Source organism: Bombina bombina, chromosome 1, assembly GCF_027579735.1.
Source record: "Bombina bombina isolate aBomBom1 chromosome 1, aBomBom1.pri, whole genome shotgun sequence".
NCBI classification, from domain to species: Eukaryota; Metazoa; Chordata; class Amphibia; order Anura; family Bombinatoridae; genus Bombina; species Bombina bombina.
Genome location: NC_069499.1, coordinates 1,341,551,817 through 1,341,575,758, shown reverse-complemented (window position 1 = coordinate 1,341,575,758; position 23,942 = coordinate 1,341,551,817). Strand labels below are relative to the sequence as shown.

The following is a 23,942-nucleotide window of genomic DNA, read 5'->3' as shown; positions in this document are numbered from 1 at the left end:
GTGTTAGGGTTAAGGTTAGAGTTAGCTTTAGGTGTTAATACATTTATTATAGTAGCGGCGAGGTCCGGTCGGCAGATTAGGGGTTAATACTTGAAGTTAGGTGGCGGTGACGACGTTGGGGGGGGGGGCAGATTAGGTGTTAATAGTATTTATTATAGGGTTTGCGAGGCGGGAGTGCGGCGGTTTAGTGGTTAATACATTTATTAGAGTAGCGGCGAAGTCCGGTTGGCAGATTAGGGGTTAATAAGTGTAGTTAGGTAGCGGCAACATTGGGGAGGGCAGATTAGGGGTTAATAAATATTATGTAGGTGTCGGCGATGTTAGGGGCAGCAGATTAGGGGTTCATAGGTATAATGTAGGTGGCGGCGGTGTGCGGTCGGCAGATTAGGGGTTAAAAATATTTATTATAGTGGCGGCGATGTGGGGGGACCTCGGTTTAGGGGTACATAGGTAGTTTATGGGTGTTAGTGTACTTTAGAGCACAGTAGTTAAGAGCTTTATAAACCGGCGTTAGCCCAGATAGCTCTTAACTACTGACTTTTTTCTGCGGCTGGAGTCTTGTAGGTAGAGGGTCTACTGCTCACTTCAGCCAAGACTCTAAATACCGGCGTTAGGAAGATCACATTGAAAAGATAGGATACGCAATTGACGTAAGGGGATCTGCGGTATGGAAAAGTCGCGGCTTGAAAGTGAGCGTTAGACCCTTACCTACACTACTCTAAATACCAGTGGGTGGCCAAAACCAGCGTTAGGACCCCTTAACGCTGCTTTTGACGGCTACCGCAGAACTCTAAATCTAGGTGTATATTTGTAATAGTTTGTATAATGCTCTCTGTAAATTTAATATTCAAATTACACAATATTCAAAATAGAAAAATTCAAATTACTATATTTGTATCTATGTATTAGAAGTTGAAAGTAATTGGTTTGCAGGCGAGCAAAAGTAGACGCACGTTAACTTCAGGACTTTGGAATTTTAGCTTGTGCAGTCGCGTTTACTTTCAACTAATAATATGCACACAAGTTAGTGTGGTAGCTATATTTCAATATTTCACATGCAATAATGTTAGCGGCATTTGTAATCTAGCCTTAACCCCTTGAGTGCTAATGACGGCTCTGAGCCGTCACAGAGTTTCCCACTCTGGTGCTAACGACGGCTCAGAGCCGTCGCTAGCACTCTCCCACATTGAGGGAGATCCGGGGGCTCCCACCCACTCCTACCCCAGCGATCGTGCCTATGAAGTGACAGGCATCACCGGGGCTTCACGTTTTGCGAGGTGACGTCACGTGCAATGACGTGATGACGTCACTGAGCAACTTTATTAACAAGTGACAATACAAAGTAAAGGGAAAAGGGGCATGCTGCTTAGACGCCTGTATCTCAGGCATCTAAGCAGCTACTGACCCCCAAGACCCACCATTGGAAAGGTAATTGCCTAGCCTTTCAAACTGTGTAAGTCTTGGGGATCTGAAAAAAAAATATAAAAATATATAAAAGTTAAAAATAAAAAAAAAAACAATTAAAAAAAAAACTTCAATCACCTTAGCACCCAGGTGGGAAAGTGCTTAGCACTCAAAGGGTTAATTAAAGGGACACGAAACCCAATTTTTTTCTTTCATGAGTTAGAAAGAGCATGCAATTTTAAACATCTTTCTAATTTACTTCTATTTTCTAATTAGCTTAATTCTCTTTGCTGAAAAGCACATCTAGATAGGCTCAGTAGCTGCTGATTCATGGCTTCACGTAGATGCCTTGCGTGATTGGCTTAATCATGTGAATTGCTATTTCTTCAACAAAGGCTATCTAAAGAATGAAGCAAATGAAATAATAGAAGTAAATTGGGATGTTGTTTAAAAATGTATTCTCTAACTGAATCATGAAAGAAAATGTTGGGGTTTAATGTCCCTTTAAGTGTTGGGAGGTCCGTGTACCATTGTATTGGCTTGCACAAGTACTAATATCTGTCTGACAACACTGTGCAATGATGTACCTGTGTCACAGTTCAGGAGAGTAGAGAAACATACCCTCCTTGTTCAGACAACTACAGTATTCAGGTTGGTGAGTTGAAGGAGCAGACAAAATGTACTGGACACTGTGACCCTAGGTCTTTAGAATGAGAAGGCTGCTACAAACTGAATGGGATTTTTGGATATTTGATACCCTGAATTTTTAGATTTGTGTGAAAAACTTTTTTTTTTTTTTTGCAGTACTCTCTGCAGCAAAACCCTTCACTTGACCAATATGGGCAAAAGCCATTGCCAGTAGAGACAATGTGAGTGTGCTTCATACAGACTTCATTATTACCCTGTGAGATGACCACTACCATATTCTAATACAGATCTGCTCTTTTCCACACAGAAACACCTTCCGCAGTTTTGGATCTAAGTACAGGTAATCTGTAAATATATATAGAATAGGCAGTAACTAAAGGTTCACACTAGTATTTATTATTATATTGAGAATATTAAATTGTCTCCCAAGAAATCTTATACTTTAATAGAAGCCATTCACAGTTAAAAGGTGCTTAGATCTAGAACTGACTCAGATTCTGAACTTACACCAAATTGAATCCAATTTACACTGTGGAGACCCCAATATCTAATATTTAAAAGCTCCCTTTTATCAGTTTGACTTATAAGTTTCTACATATATTTTAAAATAATGAGACAGATTTCAAAATTAAAGGAATATTATATGCAGTTTTGTCTTTTTTCCATCACTAAGAAAAAAACATGTATTAAGAGTTTTCATTGATGTGATGATAAAGCCACCTTTATTATCTAGACCTTGTGTAAGCTTAGGAGATGTGTAACTGCACTAAAAACAAAAGTTTTAGATTTTAGGAAGAATTATCTGTCATACACGGGAGAATGCCTAATTAATGCTTAAAAAGGACAAACTATTATTTTTGGAGCGCAGTGGTAATATGTCAAAGCGGTGGGCTAGATTACGACTGGCACACTAACTGTTGCACAATATGGGCGTTTTCTCATCTTTTTGCGCATGATGGAAATAACGCGTATATTAATAATTCAAAAGTAAATGCGTTTGCTTGAGCGCAAACGTGATTTACGCTCGTTGGGCTATCTTAACTTCAGAGATTGTGTAAGGGTAGGGAAGGAAAAATGTTGCATTAAACACAACACTAATAAATGTAAAAGTACTGGTACTCTCATATAAATACTGTGTGATAAAAATTATTTGTAAAAATTGCAATAAAAAAAGTTAAAAGGGCTCAAAGATTTAAAGGACCAGTCAACACTTAAGATTTGCATAATCAACAAATGCAAGATAACAAGACAATGCAATAGCACTTAGTCTGAACTTCAAATGATTAGTAGATTTTTTTATAACAAATTTCAAAGTTATGTATATTTCCACTCCCCTTGTACCATGTGATAGCAATCAGCCAATCACAAATGCATATACGTATAGTCTGTGAATTCTTGCACATGCTCAGTAGGATCTGGTGACTCAAAAAGTGTAAATATAAAAGGCTGTGCACATTTTTTTAATGGAAGTAAATTGGAAAGTTGTTTAAAATTACATGCTGTATCTGAATCATGAAAATTTAATTTAACCTGAGTGTCCCTTTAAGGTATAAGATGTAAGAGAAAAAAAGGGATGGAAAGGGCTTTAACATATAAATATATATATATATATATATATATATATATATATATATATATATATATATATATATAGGTATAGATAAGTATTTTACATAAATAGTATCAGATATATTTAGAAATATATATTTAATAATAAAATATACAGCATAGGAATATAAAATATGCGAAATGCCCATTCAGTAGAATATATATATATATATTACAGTATGTATAATAATTTTAAATAATTTATATTATTATTTTTTAATAGTTAATATTTAATATTTCAAGAATGCGCATTGAAGATAGCAATTCTTCAGGTGCACTATCCTCACTGCGTTAGTCCTAAATTGCGAACCCCAATTTACGTATATTTTACATTCCTATGTTCTTCCCATAGAAAATAATGTACTTTTTATTATTAAATATATATATATATATATATATATATATATATATATATGATACTGTTAATGTAAAATACATATCTTTACCTATATAGCTATATGAATAGATATACAGGTATATATAGATATATATAGAAATATGTATTTGCAATAAAATGTACATTGTTCTGTATGTGAAAAACATTGGAATGTGAAATATTCATAATTCATGTCAGGTTTAGCGCACTTAAATAAACGCAATTGGGTTAGCGTGTATGGGTGTTTTTTTTTCAGTTTGCAAACTCCATTGAAGTCTGTGGGGGGAATACGTTCATGCAATCACGACTTCACAAAGTCTATATTTTTGTGTGCATCAAATTTCATTTGCACACAAACCTTTTAACTTTCAACTTGTAATTCAAGCACAACCCAACGCACACATAAAGCCTCCATCTAGAAAAGTTAACACCCGAGCGGGGGCACAAAATAACACTTTACTCGTAATCTAGCCCAGCATTAGATATGTCTGTAAAGAAAAAAGAAGAAACCAATATAATTCCTAGGAGTACACGCTGTAAAGTAGGGGGATCATTGAGGTGGGTGGGTGAGGAGAGTTCCCTACACTACAGAAATGTAAAATATGTATATATTTATTTTAAAAAAAATACTATCCCTAAACTGCATACTGGCAGACTGTCTGCCAGTCCTAAGATGGTGGTAAACAGTGTGGGGGGGGGGGGGGGAAGAGAGCTGTTTGGGAGGGATCAGGTAGAGATCAGGGGGGTGGAGGTGTCAGGTAGGATGGTAATCTTTGCACTACAGCTAAAATTAACCTTACAAGCTATATGGTTAATCCCTTGGTGCGCAGCTGTAATTAGCGACTGTTAGGAATTTTCCCGGGACAATATTGGAAGATGAGTCTTGGATGAAAACAGTGACCTTCTCAGACGTCTGGGAAACAATTACCAAAATAACACACACAGGCAGGTTATCATTAGCAAATGTCTCGTTTATTGTGGGACCCAAAAGCACAATATATAGACGTGGACACACGTGGGCATTTCTGGTGCGTGGCATCATTTTATTGGCCAAGCATAACACAGTAATATATTTCCTAATGGCCTTATTGGCATGCAGCATAAAAAAAGCAGACAGACATGAAGAAAAGAAAAAAATGTATTTTGTAGCAAAGAAAAAAATGTATTTTGCAGCTTACAGGAAATATGTAGGCAGCATATGGGCCATGGAACTTAGCTCTGAGCGTTGTGGTTAGGCTACAGGAAGCAGGTGTGGAACACAGGCAGAACAGACAGAAACTTATGTTAGCAAAATAATGTTAGCAAAATTACAAGTGGTGTGAAATAAGTACATAGGTAAAGTGTGCAACACAAATAAGTGATGTTCCCTGACAATTCCCCTCTTTAGTCATAACAATGACTACTACTGGACTAACGTCTGGAGTGGAATGGGACATTTTTGTATGTGGTATTAGTAGGATGGTATCGACGATGTTGTGGATTCCGGTTAGGTTGGTGTGGAAGAACCTGTAGGTATTGTGCACACTGGGAGATAGGGGTTTGGGGTGGCAGGCGTGTATGTTTAGCAATGCAGAAAACAACTATCTTAAAACAACAATAACAGAATAGTATAAACAAAGCAATGAAAACAATAAAGGTACCAATATTTTTTAGCCATTCTAGGAAGCCTAAGCCAGTGAAGAATTTATCCCAGGGGTTATCAATGCCTGAGTTTTTCTTTAATTCAATGGATAATTCTTCCAATTTCTTAATAGCAAGCGTTACTTTTCCAGTGGGACCTGTATTATCTGGTATGAATGTACAGCATGACCCACCAGTTTGATCATCAAGAACTTTACACACCCCTCCTTTCTCTGCTAAAAGCATGTCTAAGGCCATGCGGTTTTGGAATGTCATGTAAGAGGTTGGGCCGAGTTGCTCAGCAATGCCTTTAAGGGCATCTCTGGTATAATTAACAAAACGTTGTTGATTATAAAATATATAGTTTATCCAGTCTACATTTTTATTGGCAGTTATGATGGGGAAGATGGATTCAAATCCAGCTTTAACCTGGTCACGGGCCTTAAATTCATTTGGGACCCCCCTTGGGACCCCTATAGCGTCTATGTATACATGGGGGTCAAAACTACCTGGGATAGCCTTAGTCTGTCTCCGTGTACGATGAGAGGAGGTGTGGTGAGTGTGTATGTCATCTACACCTAAAATGTGGAGAGGCATGATTACTTTTGCTAGAGCACATTCCCCAGACCATTGTCCCTCTAGCCTAATGCGGATTTTCATATCCCCGCAAATCCATTATATGTCACCTAACGACTGAATGTGGTTATAGGTGTTGAGGTTACTATACTTATAACAGTACCCAGATGTAAAGTTACCTAAGAATCTACCTTTTCCTGTGCCCCTATAACAAGTGTAGTTACCAGGATATATAGAAATTCCCTCACTGAGGTGTGGGGTTTTAGTAATAATGGGGTATTTTTCCTTCCAGGCAATACAGGTTGACTGATTAACAATGGTATTAGTATACAGGCTGAGAAAGCAGGACTCAGCGTTACTAGGGATGTTAAGGGGGACAGTACCTAAATGGGGCCGGGCATTACCACAAACATAACAATTTGATCTATTATATTGTTTGGCCGAAAAGGCCATCCATTCTAACCAAAGGTTTTTGTCTGAATAACCTTTTTCTAAGGACATAGTATCTCTTGGTGAGGGATCAGCTATAGCAAACATGCCCTGAGATGGGGACTGGGTATTAATTAGGTTTTGACCAAGATTTTGATAAATTTTAGTGACAATTTTGTTCCATTCAGAGGAATTAACCATATCTTGAAGCTGGAAACTACCCTTATCTTGTGATAAGGCCCCTCTTTCCCAAAAAGAGAGCATATAAGGGCCACTATCAATTGGACTGGGGTTTTCAATAGTCAAAGTAAGTTTCATACTCTGTCCGGGTTTACCTGCTGAAAGGCAAAGTCCGGACTTAGAAAGGGTCATTCTTTCCATTAAGGATCTCCTAGTTCTATCTTTCTTGGTTAATATAACAGTTCCCCATCTAAGGCCTCCATCTGCATCCCACCCATCAACATTCGAGTATTTACAATCATCATTACTAGTATCATCCCTCCCTATACACATATAGAATGACCTGGAAGGGATATCGTGGTAAATGTTACACTGTGTTACTACATCCCTGGGGCATAGAATAATGTCACAATAGTCAAAGGCATAAGTGGCAACGTGGAGATTTGAAGAATTGTACCAAAAGGTTGTAGAGCGTGGTGATGTGGTTTGTGTAATGGCCATTTTTGAGGGTAGGTGCTCGATCACCCTGAAAGGGGTCCGGTCTGCTGACCTTCGGGCTCTACGGAGGGCTGGAACATGTGGTGTTGGCAGGGTTGTTGAGTTCTTGGTTGTGTTTTGTTTCTGGGGTGAGTCAGGGGGAGTGATGAAGTAATTACAAACAGGGGCAATACCATATTGTTCGTCCGGTGTCTCATAATAGCAGGAGGCTATTATCCATCCGGGTAATGCAACCAAGAGCAAGGAGGAAAGGAGGTACAGGTATACCAAACAGGGGGACCCCTGAATGGCGATCATGTTGTTGCAGAAACGTGCTGTGGATATAGATGTTACAGAAGGGACTGTGCGACCAACTTCACCCCTCTTTGGACTGGCAGTCGAGAATGCTACAGGTGTTACAGAAGGGACTTTGTGAACACTTCACCCCTCTTTAGGCACAACTGTTTTCTGAGACGTCCTGGACTGGTGGTACAGATGTTTCAGAAGGGACTAGACAGCCAGCTTCACCCCTCTTTGGACAGAGCTTTACCCTAGATGCGTGGATCCAGATGGGCTCCTGGGCTGTGAGGATGGCAGTACGAGTGATGGCCACAACTTCGGTAGGTGGACCGTATGGGAAGCCTCCCTTCTTTGCTTTATTCAGCTGTCTGATGCACACTGTGTCTCCGCCCTTGAAGCTGTGGGTTGGTTCCTGTGAGGGAAGAGGAAAACGAGAAGCCACATCACCATAGTTGCCATTCAAAACAGAGATTAATTCATGTACATATCGTTCCCTGATTAAATCTAAATCACCAGTGACTATGTGTGGGTTCCTGACCCAGGGAGTGGGGAACGGTCTACCCATTAAAATCTCAAAAGGAGACAGCTGAGTGGATTTACTTGGGGACATCCGTACCTCAGCTAAGACTGCAGGTAAATGATCCTGCCATTTGACCCAATTCCCTCCCGTGGCCTTAAGGAGTTTTTCCTTAATGGTCCGGTTCATCCTTTCTACCACCCCTGAGCTCTGGGGGTGATATGGTATGTGAAACTTCCATTTTATCTGTAAGTGAGTTACCAATTCCTGCAATACCTTACTAACAAAAGCTGGGCCATTGTCTGAGTTAATCTGCAGGGGGCAACCAAATCTGGGAATTACATCAGTGCAAAGGTGTTTCACTACTGTTTTTGCGTCTTCCCTAGTGGTAGGAAAGGCCTCAGGCCAGCGAGAAAATTGGTCAACTATGACCAGCAGGTAAAACTGTTTGGTTCCTGTTTTAGGTATGTGTGTGAAATCTATCTGCAGGTGGGTGAAAGGTGCGGATGGTGGTGTTAGGTGGTCATGTTTTGCAGGTTTATTGTTGTGTTTGGTTTGCAGACAAGTGATGCAACGGTTAATGTAAGATTGTACATGTAACTGTAGATTTTGTAAGCAGAAGTAAGGTTTGATTAACTGTAAAGTGTTGTGGATGCTCAGGTGACTGACACCGTGGGCTTGTGAAATAAAAATGGGTGCACTAGTTTCAGGGATACCAATGATTGTCCCATCTTTCCCCTCTTTCGAATAAAACCCCTGAGGGTTTAATTCGAGCTTCTGAGAGACCCAGTATTTGATATCAGTGACAGTGGCAAACTGCTGTAGTGACGATGTGAGCACATCGTCGACCAGAGAGGGTGCCACAAGTATGGGATAAACACTGTCTTGAAATGGAGAGATCTTAGCTGCTTGTTTGGCTACTGTGTCAGCTAATGCATTACCCCTAGCAATAGGATTGTTAAGGTTAGTATGTGCTCGGCAGTGTATGACAGCTATTTCTTTTGGGAGCAGGATGGCTTGTAAGAGTTCTGTGATAAGTGTGGTGTGACTGATGCTTTTACCGTCGGCAGACTTGAAACCTCTTTGTTTCCAAATCATGCCAAAATCATGTACCACTCCAAAGGCATATCTGGAGTCGGTATAGATATTTACAGAGGCATCAGCAAAAAGTTCACAGGCTCGAGTGAGAGCTATTAATTCAGCTGCCTGAGCAGAATTATGCATGACACAGGAAGATTCAATAACAATGTCGGGAAGCTGGACCACTGCATATCCTGCAAGGTACGTGTGGTCATCTGGGCGGCGACATGAGCCATCCACAAAGACGTCAGGGACCCCCGGAATAGGGGTGTCCCGGAGGTCAGGGCGTGGTGTTGTGCTGGAGTGAATGAGTGCAATGCAGTCGTGAAGGGGGAGGTCAGATTGTGGTACATCAGAGGATAACAAGGCCTTGAGAATAGACGCAGGGCCTGAGTTAGTTGCACAGTACTTAATGGTTAACTCAGAAGTACTGGTAAGCAGTATTTCATAACCACTAAGTCTCTGGGCAGTCATGTGTTGTGTTTGCAGATTGTTAAGGAGGTGCAAAACCTGATGGGAGGTATGTAAAACAAGTGAATGTCCCAGTGTGATAGGTTCGCACATCTCAACGGCCATGGCACACGCTGCAAGGGATCGCAGGCATGAAGGCATACCCTGCACAGGGATGGGCAACTTTTTAGATAAAAAGGCTACAGGACGGAAAGAGTTACTACCATGCTCTTGGGCACAGACAGCCGCCATGGTTTTACAATTTTCCCTTGCGTACAAATGAAAAGGCTTTGTGTAGTCAGGGAGGCCGAGGGCAGGGGAAGTGGTGATGGACCTGGCAAGTTCATTGTATGCATGGGTCATAGTCTCTGTCCAGTGAATTGTGGGTGGAGAGTCACTGTGGCAAACGGTGCGGAGGATTGAGTCGTAGTGGGAGCAGTCTGGTATCCACTGTCGACAATAGTTTATTATCCCAAGAAAGGTCAGCATTTCTTTGGGAGTGGCAGGCTTTGGCAGTTTAGAGAGGGCTTTTACTCTTTTTGCACTGAGTTCTCGTTTGCCTTTGGACAGGACAAAGCCTAAGTACTCAACTTGATTTGCAGTTTCTGTTTAGACACCTTGAGCCCTTCATGGGCGAGGAACAACAAAAGGTCCACTAGGTCCTTTTCCCCTGCCTCGCATGAAGTACTACACAATAACAGGTCATCAACATATTGCAAAAGGACGGAACCACAGGGGCTGGTCCAGCTCTTGAGCATGGTATTGAGGACTAGGCCGAATGCGGCGGGGCTGTCCGTAAATCCTTGGGGCATTTTTTTCCAGGTCATCTGAAGCCCCCTGTACGTGAAACTGAACAACTGTTGAGTGTCCACATCAACGGGTACAGAGAAGAAAGCATTAGCCAAATCAATGGTAGAAAAAATTTCTGCATTGTGTGGAATGGCCGTAAGTAGTGCGGTCACATCCGGGACTAAGGGAGGGAGAGGTATAATTAATTTATTCGCGGCCCTTAGGTCTTGAATAAAACAATAACCGCCCGCCGGCTTAGGCAAGGGGTTAATGGGTGTGTTATACGGGGAGATGGTATGTTTCAGAATACCTTTCTCCAGAAATACCTTAATCATGGGGCCTATGCCCTCCAGCTTGTTGTCACTAATAGGGTATTGTTTAATGAAAACTGGGGAGCAGTCTTCACGCAACGTTGCCCTATATGGGGTGCAGTCTATGGTCCCCGTATCATATGGTCCTGTTGACCATAAGGTAGGGGGAATGCTGTCAAAGAGAGTGTCAAAATCTGTGGTTGAAGGCAGATTATGGACATAGTCAGTAACCTGATGTATCTGATTGCTTAACATGGCCGTCTCCGACGACAGTGATTCCTCGGGCGATTCGCCTGATTCACTGAGGTCAAAGTCGACCGTCATGCCACCGTTCCGTGATATTGTCATCATTATTCCCAGTTTACCCATCAAGTCTCGACCAAGGAGACTAAAGGGGCAACCCTTGATAATGTGGAACGAGTGGGACAAAGTTTTGGGAGAGTCGGGTATTTGAACTGTGAGGAGTGGAGTGCGGAAGGTAGGAATTGGCACACCTGTGATTCCCACAGAGGGATTAGACTCTCGCAAGGGTCCATCGTATAATTCGCTCGAGATAGTGGAGCAAGTAGCTCCCGTATCTACGAGGAATTGTAATTCGGAGCCCTCTATGTTAAGAGTAACGAAGGGCTCACGATTATAATATGATGTAACCTTGGGTAAGAGTAGGGTGCCTCCCTCCGGGCAGCCCTATGGCCATTGTATTCTGTGTTGTGGTGGTCGGTTGTCACGTCTAGGTGGTGAGTGTGAGTGTGATTGGTGGTTGTCCCTGGGATAAAAGTTATCCCTGCCCTTACGGGGCGGATGGGGACATTCATTTTTCCAGTGTCCTGTTTCCCCACAATTAAAACACATGTTGCGTCTGTGGTCCTGATTAATTCTACCCCCCCCTTTGCCTATGGCGTGGAAGTGTGTTATCATTAACCTGAACATATGCACCCTTAACACTTTTATCAAAACATCCTGCAGCATGACGGGACTCAATAGCTGATAATAATTCCTTTGAGGTCATTTTGGGCCAATCAGGTATGAGTTGTTTTAACAAAAGACTGTCTGTTGGTGTCATACACCCTAACATAGTCTGATTCTTTAATACAGCCATTCCATCCCCGGAGGATAAGCCTCCTTCCTCTGCCCAACATTTAAAAAATCTTTTAGCAAAGTCTAAAATTGCCTCGTCAGGTTTCTGCTTGCATGCTAAAACTGCACTCATAGATTGCTGTGTCTTGCTACAGCGTTTTATTTCAGTTTCTAATTCTGTCCACATGATTGCCCTAGTCACTGGGTTTGCTAAACCATATGAAGTGACTGAGGTGCTTGTGTCATTTGTGTGTATTGTAGGAACTTTAGTCCAATCCCATTCATCATTTTCGTGATAATTATACAATTTATCAATTATCATTTTAATGTCAGTTTGTGTATACATGGCTCCCTGTAAATATCGTTTAAGGTGAAGGATACAGGCAGCAGGTTGTCTTAAAGGGTCGGGGCAGTCCCTGGTAATATCACTTAATTCACCTGCCGTGATGGGTTTGATAATCATTTGGTCCCCAGCAATTAAATATGGCATAGTACTTATGGCACTGGTGCCAGAGATGCAGCGGGGGTCTGCCCAATTTGCATCTTCATGTTTTTGAATAGGTTGTGGTACCCAAGGCATTAATTGTTGTTTGGTCTCATTGCGGACAGAGACGTCCCGAGACTCGGGAGTGTGAATTCCATGGACTGGCAAAGTTACATTCGGACGTGGGCAGTAGTCGGAGTCACTATATCTCCTTGGGCGAGTACTAACATGGCCACCAGATGTAACTACAAAATTTTGTGCTTCTCTTGCAGGCTCAATTCTATGAGGCTCCTGGACACTTACGTCATCAGGTGCCTCAGCCCCCTGTACATCTCCATGAAGTGGAGGGGGTGGACGTGTTCTGGTTGTATTGTAAGCCACAATTAAATCATCGTCATTATAATTAGTAACACTTGGATATATTCCCGCATATGGCGGTGGCGCAGCCATAGGGGCAGTGGCTATTGTGTCTGGGACATTTTTCGCATAGACTATTGGAGGAGGATGTAAAATAATTCTAGAAAGTTTAGATTTATCTATTTTACTGTGTCTATTATTACCACTGAATTTATATCTGTCACAATATTTTAACCAATACTCAGCAGCTTGTCTCATGTATTGCATGTCCCAATCGGGATCTCCTGTATACAAATCAAATGCTTTTTCATTTCCCAAACACAAACCTCTTAACATGTCTTTATGAAATTTACAATTACAACCACTCCTAGGAAATGCATTTCTTGGATCTATATACTCTGTATAGCCACTGACGTCATCTAAAAATGGGATGACCATTGCCCACCCTACATCCTCCTGTCTAGCCACAAATTGTTTACATGTTTCTCCCTCAGTTTGGCTTTGTTTACTTTGACCGGTCCCCATGACCCCTGACCAGTAATAGCCTTACACACACACACAATCAAAGGGATTTAGCGTCTAATGGAGGCAAGTTCTGACTAATCCGTCACTAACAACAGCTGTTTCATACACTGTTACATGTAGTCTTCAAAACTGCTAGCCAGGACGGAGTATCTTAGTACTTAAAGTCAGTTGTTGTCTCCACTAACTCATGCAATAGTAGACACAGGATGAACCTTATGTCCTTATAATAAAATAGCAGCAATGAAATATACAATGAAAATACAATAAGAAATGGTGAGCGATAGTGAACACAGGACACGAGTTGTGTCTATGTCCTCATAATAGAATCGCAATATTAAAATACAAACAGTATACAATATGAGTAATACAGAACATATAAGACAAATAATTTCATGATACATATGACTCAAATAACAGAACAATTACAATATGAAGCAAAAGTGCACATTCTATACAGGTGTCACCGTGCTATCGTTTATCCGTGCATCATTAGGCAGTGACTTTCGACACGGTAAACGGTGCGTCTTACACCTGCGTATATGTACTTATAATAGAGTTGCAACAACAAGACAAAACATAAATAGCAGCAATAAGGCATGAGACCAAGACTTCAGAGGGCCAAATTAAACCTTAAACCTTAAGCTCCGCGGAGGTCTGCCTAGACACTTTTTACCCACCCGGGTTCTACCAAAGACCAATTCCCCCAAATAAATGTATTGACCTTAACGGGCCCCCCCCAACAGGGTACAGAAATCAAGTCACAAAATTTTAGACAAAATTACTTACCCCGTCGAGGGTTGAGGGTCCCTCTTTGTGGTCAATCCCACTTCTGACACCAGACTGTTAGGAATTTTCCCGGGACAATATTGGAAGATGAGTCTTGGATGAAAACAGTGACCTTCTCAGACGTCTGGGAAACAATTACCAAAATAACACACACAGGCAGGTTATCATTAGCAAATGTCTCGTTTATTGTGGGACCCAAAAGCACAATATATAGACGTGGACACACGTGGGCATTTCTGGTGCGTGGCATCATTTTATTGGCCAAGCATAACACAATAATATATTTCCTAATGGCCTTATTGGCATGCAGCATAAAAAAAGCAGACAGACATGAAGAAAAGAAAAAAATGTATTTTGTAGCAAAGAAAAAAATGTATTTTGCAGCTTACAGGAAATATGTAGGCAGCATATGGGCCATGGAACTTAGCTCTGAGCGTTGTGGTTAGGCTACAGGAAGCAGGTGTGGAACACAGGCAGAACAGACAGAAACTTATGTTAGCAAAATAATGTTAGCAAAATTACAAGTGGTGTGAAATAAGTACATAGGTAAAGTGTGCAACACAAATAAGTGATGTTCCCTGACAATCTTCTAATTGTCAAAATTAATGGCAAAGCCATGCATTTCTGCTGTTTTTGAACAGAGGGGATCACAGAGAAGCTTGTACAATCATTTATTTTATGACTACAGTAGTTGTGTGTAAATAATTTCATTGAGAAACCCAAAGTTTATAAAAAAGTTAATGATTTTTCTAATGATCGTATTTAGTCTTTCTCTAAAATTACCAGTCCTTTAAGGGGCAGTAAACTTAAAAAATAATGTTATATAATTCTGCACATAGTGCAGAATTATGTAACATTATCTTAGAGACAGCTTTAAAAATCAAAAGATTTGATAGATTTTAGCTTTCAAAGTTGCACTTACCTGGTCTCCTCTCCAGGCTCTTCTGCTCAGGTCTTATTTTTCAAAAGAGGTTTAAACTCAATGTAGCTCGCTCCCGCTCTGGTCTGGTAGCAGGAGCGAGTTACATTGAGTTCAATAGCATGATCGGGCACACTGTGATTTGACAGCTCACCCGCGAACAGCTTTAAAAATGAAGTTTGAGGGGTAGTTTTGATAATTTCATGATATTGAAAGAACTAACAGAACTGAATTTGTCTAAACAGGCAGACTGGACATTTTTAATAGAAAAGATTAAAACAAGTGAAAGACTACTTCTCAATAAAGTTAAGAAAATCATTAAAAACAATAGTGCATCTTATATCTAAGAATTGTTCCTTAGCCCAACATTATTCTATAAATAAACTAACAAGCTATTATTCTATTGCCAGCCCAACAACTTATCTCCGCCCTTGGCATTGACCAGTAATAGAAGAACAGAAGATTTACTGACTGAAGATAAAATAAAATGGAGCATTTAAAAACACATCTTTTGTTGTCTATTATGAAAAATAAAATAAAAGAAACCTTATAACTGCACTCTTTGTCTAATAAACCTTTTTACTGAATTATTATAGTTAACATACACTATAAGAATAATACTGTGCAGAGCTTACATGAAACCTTAGTTTCCATCATAATAATATAAATGTATAATACACATCACACCAGTAATACACCAAGTACCATTTAAGAAGAAGGAGAATTAACACAATGGGAGAATAGGCAGCAATTAATGAGAACAGCCAGCTAGCAAGTATTGCTAAATGTTGTAATACTTATCACGTAATGTCCACAGTGATAATCAATTCCGTGAGCCGTGAGGTAAGAAGTGTTGGCGTCTTACAATATGCTTCCACAGTCTTGTGTAGCTCGCTGATTGTCTTGTATAACAAGAGATCCAATATAGACACAGTCTTGGTTATGTGCCTAGGCTACTAATGCCAGTGTGTGTGATCCTGGAAGGAGTGCGCTTATCTCATACACGGTCAATAACCAGGTTGCCCCAGTAGAAGCAAACCGTGGAGAAATCGAGTATATTTACCCGGTGCCTGCTCCTTCTACACTTCTACACTTTCACACTGGCATAGCTGTCTGGCACTCAAAGGACTATATCTTGAATTCAGCGTTGACTCTGTGCTGCAAATTTAAACATTGTCCCTGTGAAAAATTCCTACTTGAACTCAAACAACTTGAGTAAGTGTTAGTAGCCGACGTACGTTTCACCAAAAGTTTGGCTTCATCCGTGCAAGTATACTTGAAGTTCATCATTTCCCTTTTTTAAGGTTGGTCGATGTGTAACCGCCTCCGGAACTGTTGCCTGTGAATATAGGTTCTCATCTAACAATGTATACATTTAGTAGCGATAAATATCGTTGCTAACATTAAAACAATATAACAATTTATGCTTTCGTACTTATATCCATACGCTATTGTTAAATCATATTTGGTGTTGTAATAGGCTGTGGCTATATGGCTTTCACAATTTAATAATTATATTAATATTCACATAATCCATTTGTTGTTTTTAAATGTGTAGATATATAGTGGAGGGCTCTAGTGGTTTTACCCACATAGTAAAGGGGGCAACTACATTTTGCTAAGTAAACCAGTCCTTAAGTCCTACAAGTTATCTTACTTCTGATTCTGTATATTTTACCATTTCTGTCAGAGAAAAAACATATTTTTCTATGTGATTACAAGCCTTACATTGTTTGCAAGGATACCAGCCTGGTTCTGCATTGACTTTTTGAAGCCAATTAGACTTATTTTGAGGTCTAATGAAATGACTATGTACTAGACTGTCACATAGGTTTGGTGCCCTACGCGCTGTCATTAGTGACTTTGACATTAAAATTCCATTTTACTCTTAGCTGTTTATATAACATCTGTTTCTGTTCCTTAAAAGCTTTATATATGTTAGGATCTGCTAAGGTAGACTCATCCCCTGTATCATTAAGGGTAAAAGTATCTTTAAAGTCTGAATCCCAATCACTGTCACTATATGTGAAAGTCATATGTTATAATATCAATATTACGCAGCAGAAAACCACAAAGACTGGTGTAGTACAAATGCAAGAACTAATATTTATTAATATACAGGTACAAATTCCCAAATCTGTAAATTCAAAAATCCAAACTTATTCTGAAATCCAAAGTAAATGTAAATTTTGGTGATAAAGTGCACGGTTTTTAAAAATTCGATTAAAAACAGGGGCACTTTAATTCATCAAAATTTGCATTTCACTCGTGTTGTGAAAATACTTACCTTTTAATCTTGACAGCCGCTGCACCGCTTCCTCCACCTGTCGCAAAGCCTCTTCCTGGGTCTAAAATGAGGAATCCGGCTTCCTCCAATCACAGCGTTGAATCAGACAATGATTCCCCCGGGGGGGGGGGGGGAGCCGTGATTGGAGAATGATCAATCCATCATTTCTGATGTAGGAAGAGGCTTGCAATGACTGGGGGAAGCTGGAGCAGCTGTCAAGATTAAAAGGTAAGTATTTTAACAACATGAGTGAAATGTAAATTTTGATGAATTAAAGTGCCCCTGTTCTTAATCAAATTTTTAAAAACCGAGCACTTTATCATCAAAATTTACATTCCCTTTAACTAATGTTTTTTTTTTTAAATAATATTAACAAAAAACATAATTTATGTAAGAACTTACCTGATAAATTCATTTCTTTCATATTAGCAAGAGTCCATGAGCTAGTGACGTATGGGATATACATTCCTACCAGGAGGGGCAAAGTTTCCCAAACCTCAAAATGCCTATAAATACACCCCTCACCACACCCACAAATCAGTTTAACGAATAGCCAAGAAGTGGGGTGATAAGAAAAAAGTGCGAAAGCATTAAAAAATAAGGAATTGGAATAATTGTGCTTTATACAAAAAAATCATAACCACCACAAAAAAAGGGTGGGCCTCATGGACTCTTGCTAATATGAAAGAAATGAATTTATCAGGTAAGTTCTTACATAAATTATGTTTTCTTTCATGTAATTAGAGTCCATGAGTGTAAGACTCTGTTCTCTTCTTTTCCTTTGTCACTCCCAGTTACTCCCACTGACTGCTGATTCGCTAACTACTCCTTAAGACAGGTGCTCCCCTTGCACTCTGTGCTTAGTATTGAAGTTTCTACATACAGATTGGATTACAAACTTTCTCTGTCCTGCATGTTCCAGCTTACCTATAATCAATTGCTGGTATCTTAGCAGGATTCAAAAGACTTTGTTTGCCGTTTATACCTTCAAAGACATCATTGTCTTCTGCCTTATATTCAAGTGAGGAATTGTACATCTTTCGTTTTGTTTAATTAGCTGCTTCATTCTTTTTGCAGCTCATACCTTCAACAAAGCTAAACAGCAGCGCGCAAAAGGATTCAAACCGTGACGTCACTTCCACTCCGGGCCCGGCACCAACAAACTTTCTCCCTGCTTGCGGTTGGAACGGACTACTACCGAATAGACTTGATATTTGTGTATGAGTTTCAGGTACCACACTATTTAACCGCATTACCGCTTTACTAATTCATAATCTGCTAAATTACTTGTGGCTATTACTGCAACTACCTAATTACTAAAGCTTCAACTAATATCTGCTTAAAGGGACATTCCGGTCAAAATTTAAATGCACATAGATTAATTACATATTTGAATAGAAACATATTTGCAATATAAATGTATTGGCAAAAATGCTTCTAGTAATAGTTATCACTGTTTTAGTGTTAGCATTTTTCTCTGCACATGCATGTGAAGCATAGCTAGATATTCTCACTGCACCTACATTTTAAATATTGCAGCTGCTCAGATCATCAGTGAGGCTTGTATCATGTCAGCAATTAACAAATTGAGACATTATCAGATGGTACATGCATGTTAGGCTGTCTGAGCAAGTCCTGTGTTTAAAATGCTGGTGCACGGTGCATACTTAAATACCCTTTTGAAACAGCTATAACTTTTATTAGAAGCATTTTTGCTAATGCATGTATATTACAAAAATGCTTCTGTTCAATACCGAAATGCATCCATGTGGTTTCCAATTTTGGCTGGAATATCCCTTTAACTGTTTATTCTCTGCAAAGATCCTGCTTTTCCTTGAAAGTAATAAGGCATATCTCCTGCATAAACTGCTTTGTTGATTTAAGTCACTTGCTTGCTGGGAAAGACTTTTTATTGCTGCTGCATTTGTTCCGTTATTCCTCCAGTTCTTTACTTTATTTCTGTTGTTGTCTATCTAAGATATACATCAGATTATATAAGTTTTTCATTGCAGCCAGCTGCTGTATACAACCTTGTTCTTTTTCTGAATTTGAGCAATATTCACAAATCTGAAAGAGTCCTTTTTGCAATAAAGGATTTAGACAGAATTGTGTAACAAACAAACAATTTTGGTCTTAACTGCAGTTGTGTTCCACTATCAAGAGTTTATTCAAAACCTAACATAATACTAAGCCACTACACTATGGAACCAGCAGATTTGCGCCAAATTGTTTACAACCTTACTCAAAAGGTTGATCAGCTCTCACAAGGCATGCGTGAATTACAGATTGAAAATGAAGCTCTACGTAACATAATAAAGGACTCCATTGTTGTTAAAGGTAATCAGGCTGAAAATATTACCGAACCACAATTGTCACTTCCAGATCTTTTCTCTGGTAACAGAAAAACATACAGATCATTTAAAAATGCCTGTCAACTTCTTTTTTCCATGAAACCTAGAACATACCCCACTGAGAGAGTGAGAGTTTTGACTACCATTTCCTTTCTCAGGGGGGACCCCAGAAATTGGGCAGATAAATTTATTGAAAACCAAGATCCTATTCTCGGCTCTCTGGATGATTTTTTCAATGCTATGGATGAAATGTTTCAGGACACAGATGTGCAGCTCACTGCAGAAACGACTTTGAGGAGTCTCAAACAAGGGAAAAGACCTGTAGAAGAGTACATCACAGACTTTAAGCAGTACTCTACAGATGCATTATGGACCCCAGTTGCTCTCCGCAACCAATTCCGTCTCGGTCTTTCAGAGACACTAAAAGATGAATTCGCCAGAATTGAGCTTCCCCAGACTCTAGAAACATTTATGAAGATGGCTATTCAGATTGATCGCCGTTTAAGAGAAAGAAAAGCTGAAAAATACGCTATTGAATACAAACCTAAAAGTTCTTACTCTTCACCTCTTTCTAACTCATTTACTCCTACTAAAACAACTGCAGAACCTATGGAGATAGGTTTTATGAGAGGTCCCCTGACTCAAGAAGAAAAACAACGCAGGCGCATAAAAAATTTATGTATGTATTGCGCTAATGCATCTCACACTGTTCAAGATTGTTCACTTCTATTAAAGAATAAGAAAAGTAAGTCTAATTACCTGTATACTTCGTTTCAATCATCTATACAAAATACTTATTGTACTTTATCTGTTTCTTTACAGCTGCTTCAAAGTCAAGTGATGATTCATGATGCCATCATTGATTCTGGGGCTACTGGGAATTATTTAGATCATGATTTTTGTATCAAAAACAAAATCCCTCTCATCAAGAAGAAGACTCCTATACCTATTAGGGTCATTGATGGTTCACTTATGTTTTCTGGACCTATAATTTTTGAGACTATCCCTATAAAGCTTAACATTGATGGACATTTTGAAATGTTATCTTTTGACGTTCTCCCTTCGCCCCATTTTTCTTTAGTTTTGGGTTTAAAGTGGTTACAAGTACATAACCCCACAATTACTTGGTTTCCTTTCAAAATAAAGTTTATTTCTGCTTATTGCAAAACTACCTGTTTTCCTTGTCCATTATTATTACATTCAACTGTTCCCTCTGACTCTTTACCCATACAATATATTGAGTTTGAAGATGTTTTCAGTAAGACTGAGGCTGAGAACCTACCCCCTCTTAGGGTTTATGATTGCCCTATTGATCTTCAACCTGGTGCTCGAATTCCTTTTGGACATCCAGTCCAAAATAAGTCCAAAATAAGTAATCCAGAACTCGAAGAACTTAAATTGTATCTTGAAGAAAACCTAAAAAAAGGTTTTATTAGACCTTCCACATCCCCAGCTGGTGCTGGTTTCTTTTTTGTTCGCAACAAAGATGGCAGTCTTAGACCCATCATTGATTATCGCGAGTTGAATAAATGTACTATCAAAAATCGCTATCCTCTGCCATTAATACCAGAGATGATTGAGAGGCTCTCTGACGCTTCCATATTTACTAAGCTTGATTTAAGAGGGGCATACAATCTCATCAGAATAAAAGAGGGGCATGAATGGCTGACGGCATTTAGGACCAGATATGGCCTATTTGAATATCTTGTAATGCCGTTCAGCCTATGTAATGCCCCTGCCACTTTTCAATACTTCATAAATGATGTATTTCGTGATCTTCTTGATGTATGTCTAGTTATTTATCTAGATGACATTCTCATATACTCAAGAACTATGGAGGATCATGTGAAACATGTTCGACAGGTACTCGCCCGTCTCAGAGCCCATAAACTCTACGCTAAATTAGAAAAATGTAAATTCCATACTACTGAAGTTTCTTTTTTGGGATACAACATCTCTCCTTCAGGAATTCAAATGCAAAAAGAAAAAGTGGACACTGTTCTGAACTGGCCAGAACCAAAATCTAGGAAAGATTTACAACGCTTCTTAGGATTCTCCAACTACTACAGGAAATTCATAAAAGGGTTTTCTAAAATCGTAAAACCTCTTACGATTCTAACTGGTTCTTCCATTCCTTTCACCTGGGGAAATGATGCTAGAAACGCCTTTGTTCATTTAAAAAACAGGTTCACATCTGCACCTATTCTTCAATTTCCTAACCCATCTTATCAGTATACTTTGGAGGTTGATTCTTCTGACTATGCTATTGGTGCTGTACTTTCCCAACAAAAATCCTTATCAGAACCTCTTCATCCAATTTCTTATTTCTCCAAACTTATGACACCAGCAGAACGTAATTATGCCATCAGAGATAAGGAATTGTTGGCTATACGTCGATCCCTAGAACACTGGAGACATCTCCTGGAGGGTACTACTTTACCAATTATCATTTATACGGATCATAAGAATCTACAGTATTTACAATCTAACAAAACACTTTCTGCCAGACAGGTTCGCTGGAGTCTTTATTTTGACCGTTTTAATTTCTCAATTATTTACAGACCTGCCAACAAAAACGCAAAAGCTGACGCCTTGTCCCGAATTCCTAAACCTCCAATTGAGTTGCCCATCAGGAAAGACATTGTCTCTCCTGAATGTTTCATTGGTATCACTACTCCTATCTTAACAGAATTAAGAGATTTCTGTAAAAAACAACCAACACCTCCTGAACCGGATTTGCTTAAAAACCATGGCTTGTATTTCCGAGGTCAAAAGATATATGTGCCTAATTCTATGAGAACACTTATTATTCAGTCTTGCCATGATAACCCTCTTGCTGGTCACCCTGGTGTTAAAAAGACACATGAACTTGTTTCTCGAACATATTGGTGGCCTCAGATGAAATCATCTATTTCTGATTATATAAACACATGCAGGGTTTGTGTCACTTGTAAGCCTGAACGAAAACCACCTTTTGGTTTACTCATGCCTTTACCAGTTCCCGATAAACCTTGGCACCATGTCTCAATGGACTTTATTGTCGACTTACCTCCATCAAGTAACCAGACCACTATACTTGTTGTCATTGATGTTTTTACTAAGATGGCTCATTTTCTACCATTCCACAAATTACCAACCTCTTCAGAGACTGCTCACTTATTCATTGATCATATTGTTAAGTTACATGGACTTCCTTCTATCATAACTACTGACCGTGGATCACAATTTACCTCAAAATTCTGGACCAAATTATGTGAAATTACTAACATTGACCATCGATACTCCACAGCCTTTCACCCCCAGACTAACGGACAATCAGAGAGATTAAACCAGTGGCTTGAACATTATTTGAGGTGCTACTGTTCTTATCATCAAAATGATTGGTTTAAATATCTCTCAATGGCAGAATTTGCTTATAATAATTCAACCAATTCTTCCACAAAGATGACTCCTTTCTTTGCAAATTATGCTTACCATCCTAAGTTTTCTTTTATATCATTTACTTCTTCAGATTCTCCTTTGCTCGATGAAATACATAATTCTTTACAAGAAAATTTCAAAACTATACAAGAGAATATTCTAGATGCCCAGAAGTCACAAAAACATTTTTATGACCTTCGAAGAAGGAAACCACCTGAATATAATGTTGGTGATTTAGTCTGGCTTTCTACAAAAAATTTAAGACTACAAATCCCTTCCAAGAAGATGGCCAGTCTATTCATTGGTCCTTTTCCCATTCAAAAGATTATTAATGCCAATGCTGTCAGATTGGAGCTTCCTAACTCGCTAAGAATTCATCCCACTTTTCATGTTTCCCTTTTGAAACCTTATATTCCTACGAGACATAACCAGACTCTATTACCTCCTTCGCCTTTACCTTTGGATGATAATGAATATGAAGTTGACTCCATACTAGATTCCAGATATTCCAATGGGATCCTTCAATATTTGGTAAGATGGAAAAACTATTCCAGTGATGAGGACTCCTGGGAACCTCTTTCCAATCTCAACTCCCCTCGTCTTCTATCAATGTTCCATCGTCGCCATCCTGATAGGCCTCGACCAATCGCTGTGGAACAGCTCCCTTGAGGAGGGGGTCATGTAAGACTCTGTTCTCTTCTTTTCCTTTGTCACTCCCAGTTACTCCCACTGACTGCTGATTCGCTAACTACTCCTTAAGACAGGTGCTCCCCTTGCACTCTGTGCTTAGTATTGAAGTTTCTACATACAGATTGGATTACAAACTTTCTCTGTCCTGCATGTTCCAGCTTACCTATAATCAATTGCTGGTATCTTAGCAGGATTCAAAAGACTTTGTTTGCCATTTATACCTTCAAAGACATCATTGTCTTCTGCCTTATATTCAAGTGAGGAATTGTACATCTTTCGTT

At 39.4% G+C, this 23,942-nt stretch overlaps 1 protein-coding gene across 1 annotated transcript in view; it reads left to right on the top strand.

The window, feature by feature from the left end:
- Window positions 1–15,471, top strand: part of TEPP (testis, prostate and placenta expressed) — a 46,826-nt gene extending 31,355 nt beyond the window's left edge. The window contains exons 6-8 of the mRNA XM_053719516.1: window positions 2,209–2,273; window positions 2,360–2,392; window positions 15,324–15,471. Coding sequence (XP_053575491.1) covers window positions 2,209–2,273; window positions 2,360–2,392; window positions 15,324–15,354 — 129 coding nt within the window. The 3' untranslated portion in view covers window positions 15,355–15,471. The remainder of the gene's footprint in view (window positions 1–2,208; window positions 2,274–2,359; window positions 2,393–15,323) is intronic.
- The last annotated feature ends 8,471 nt before the right edge of the window (window positions 15,472–23,942 follow it).